The sequence below is a fragment of the Corvus brachyrhynchos genome, unplaced genomic scaffold (genome assembly GCF_000691975.1).
Source record: "Corvus brachyrhynchos isolate BGI_N302 unplaced genomic scaffold, ASM69197v1 scaffold115, whole genome shotgun sequence".
NCBI classification, from domain to species: Eukaryota; Metazoa; Chordata; class Aves; order Passeriformes; family Corvidae; genus Corvus; species Corvus brachyrhynchos.
In genome coordinates, this window is record NW_008239553.1 from 8,683,140 (window position 1) to 8,685,578 (window position 2,439).

The 2,439-nt window shown below is 49.3% G+C and overlaps 1 protein-coding gene across 2 annotated transcripts in view; it reads left to right on the forward strand.

Moving 5' to 3' along the window:
- LOC103620944 (transmembrane protein 151B) overlaps window positions 1-2,103 on the forward strand; it is a 24,342-nt gene extending 22,239 nt beyond the window's left edge. For both annotated transcript variants that reach the window (XM_017741872.1, XM_017741873.1), the window contains exon 3: window positions 1-2,103. In XM_017741872.1, the coding sequence (XP_017597361.1) occupies window positions 1-223 (223 nt within the window). In that variant the 3' untranslated portion in view covers window positions 224-2,103.
- Window positions 2,104-2,439: the final 336 nt, after the last annotated feature.

The following is a 2,439-nucleotide window of genomic DNA, read 5'->3' on the forward strand; positions in this document are numbered from 1 at the left end:
CCACAGGACAGGCCTCTGGAGGAGCCGCAGCAGCAGCATTGCAGACCGGGGCTGCCAGGATGAGCAGTGCTGCTCCTACTCCAGCCAGCTGGCTGTCAACGAGAACCCCCCAACCTACCACGATGCTCGATTCTTCCCTGTCCTGATCGTGCACAGGCCAGAGGGGCAGGACCGGCAGCATTTCTACGTCAGGCGTTCCTCCTGTCTAGAAACCTCTCTGTGATAGGCCTCCATGGTTACTTGGCTCCTCTGCTCTGGGGCAGGGATTGCAGAGGTGACACCAGTGGGGAGTCTGCAAGCATCAGTCTCTACAGCAGGTCAGCAGGACAAGTTTCAGCTCTTCCCCCTGCCATTGCGAGAGGACATAGAGACTGACCGACACCTAACCTCATTTCCAAGATTCTCTCCCCCTCCACCTGGTCTCCCAAGTCTTTCATTCCCCATTCCTCTCATTCTTTCACTCTTCACCCTTTCTCTGCTCCTTGATTCCCTGCCTCTCCTCTCCTCCCATCCCACTCTCATTCTTTTTTTTACATTTCAGTCACAGCATTTGACTGTTGTGACTGCTGGAGGATTTTAAATGCTTGTGCTTTGCCAGTACATTTGCCCTCCTAGATGCTTTGCAAGGTACGAAGCCCGGATAGAGCAAGGCACAAGGCACACGGCCAGCCAGAGTCAAGTCAGAAGGAGAATTCAGATCTGCAGGCACTGAGTCACCTCCTGCAAACCCCAAACAAGGTGCTTTTTTTTATATTTTCCCCAGCCTTTTTTTCCTCTTCTTCTGTCATTCCTTCTCTCCTTTGTTCATGTTCTTCTCTCATTTTACCCTCATCTTCCCTTTTTTTCAGTTCTCTCACTTCTGCTTTCCAGTTTTTCTGGGGTTTTGCCAGTGAGGAGGATATCTTTCAGGATGTAATTATCTTCCATTGGGCAAAAGTGGGGTATTCACAGAACAAATGTCACTGACTGCTCACACATCCACAAATGAGGCCCCTGAGAAATGCTGAGGACTTTCTTTCAGGAGCAGTGACATACACTGATGCAGCAAAATGCCCTTTCTCACCTTGCCCTGCCTGGTCTGCAGCAGAGACACTGGTTAACCTTGTCCAGCTCCACCCCAATAGGAATCGTTGAGAGCCATAATGTAGACTAGTGCCCTGTTAATGCCACTATTTTTAGGAGGGTAGGCCTGGCTTGTGGTTGTTTCATTCCTTCAACTTGAGCACAGCAGCGCAGGCTTGACAAGGGGAGAGGGGCTGGAGAGGGAAAGGTAAATATGGTATTAACCCACCCACAGAGAGTCTGGAGCTGTTAGGAAGCTCTTCCACCCACAGTGTCTATTACAGCAGTTGTGGGATTGCTCTACATTATTTCAGCTTTCTGTGTGCCCTGGGGAGGGCTTTTGGTCTGTAGCCCACTCCACCTTCCCAGGCGAGATGTGGTGCCACCCGAGCCCCAGGCAGGGAGCACAGCTGGGAGCCAGCCCCACTGGCCACTCCTGCTGGGGCTCCAGGCTCTCCCTGCAAGGCTTCCCCTGGTGCAGGTGTAGCACTTTCCAGAATTAGTCCCAGCCTCTCCGAATCCAGAAGGTGTCTGGTCCTGACAGAGCATGCCACTGCACTCTGGGCTGGGGGCTCTGCCCTGCTGGCCTGGCCCCCTCCGAGGGCCTGGGGCTGGTCGAAGGAGCTTGTGGCCACACTGAGGACCCACCAGGGACCTCGCACCTGCCAAACCTCCGTCCCACGAGGGATGGTTGTATGCTGAGCAAGCTCCATACCACTTTGTCACATGGCTGGTGGAGATTATTGTCCACTCTGACTCACAGGAGAATGCAATACGATCGATCGCAATACATACAGTCACTTTCAAAAACAAAGTGTTGTCTCGCCCTACCTTACAAGCAGGTAAGAAACTGAGCCCCCAGAGGGGCTGGCAACAAGTGCTTCCTCCCAAGTCCATTTTGTGTGTATCAACATGTAATATGAAATTTGTAAAGTCATATTGATATGTGTAGATTATATGTAACTCTGCATACTTATGTGGTGATTTCTTATGGCATTGACTGTTGCACCATGTTAAATACAATTTGGTTTTGTTTGATGAGTCTGTTTCGATGTGCTCTGTTTATTCCAACACCAGAAATGGAAACATTGGCAATACCTGGCTAACCTGCTGCAAATGATGGCAGCATCAGAAAGGTTTTTAAAATTCTTATGAGTTGATCTTTTTTAAATGTAAATACTTCATGTGTGATTTATGTGACATTTTCATTCTGACAGCTTGGCATTTATCATAAAAGACAGATAACACATATGATGTGTTAGTTTATCATCTCTAAAAAAAATAACCATCCCAGACACGTGGAGGAACAATGTTTGGGCTTGGGGTAATGATTATGATTGGGCTGGGGCCAAACTGGATAACCTTGAAACTTACAGA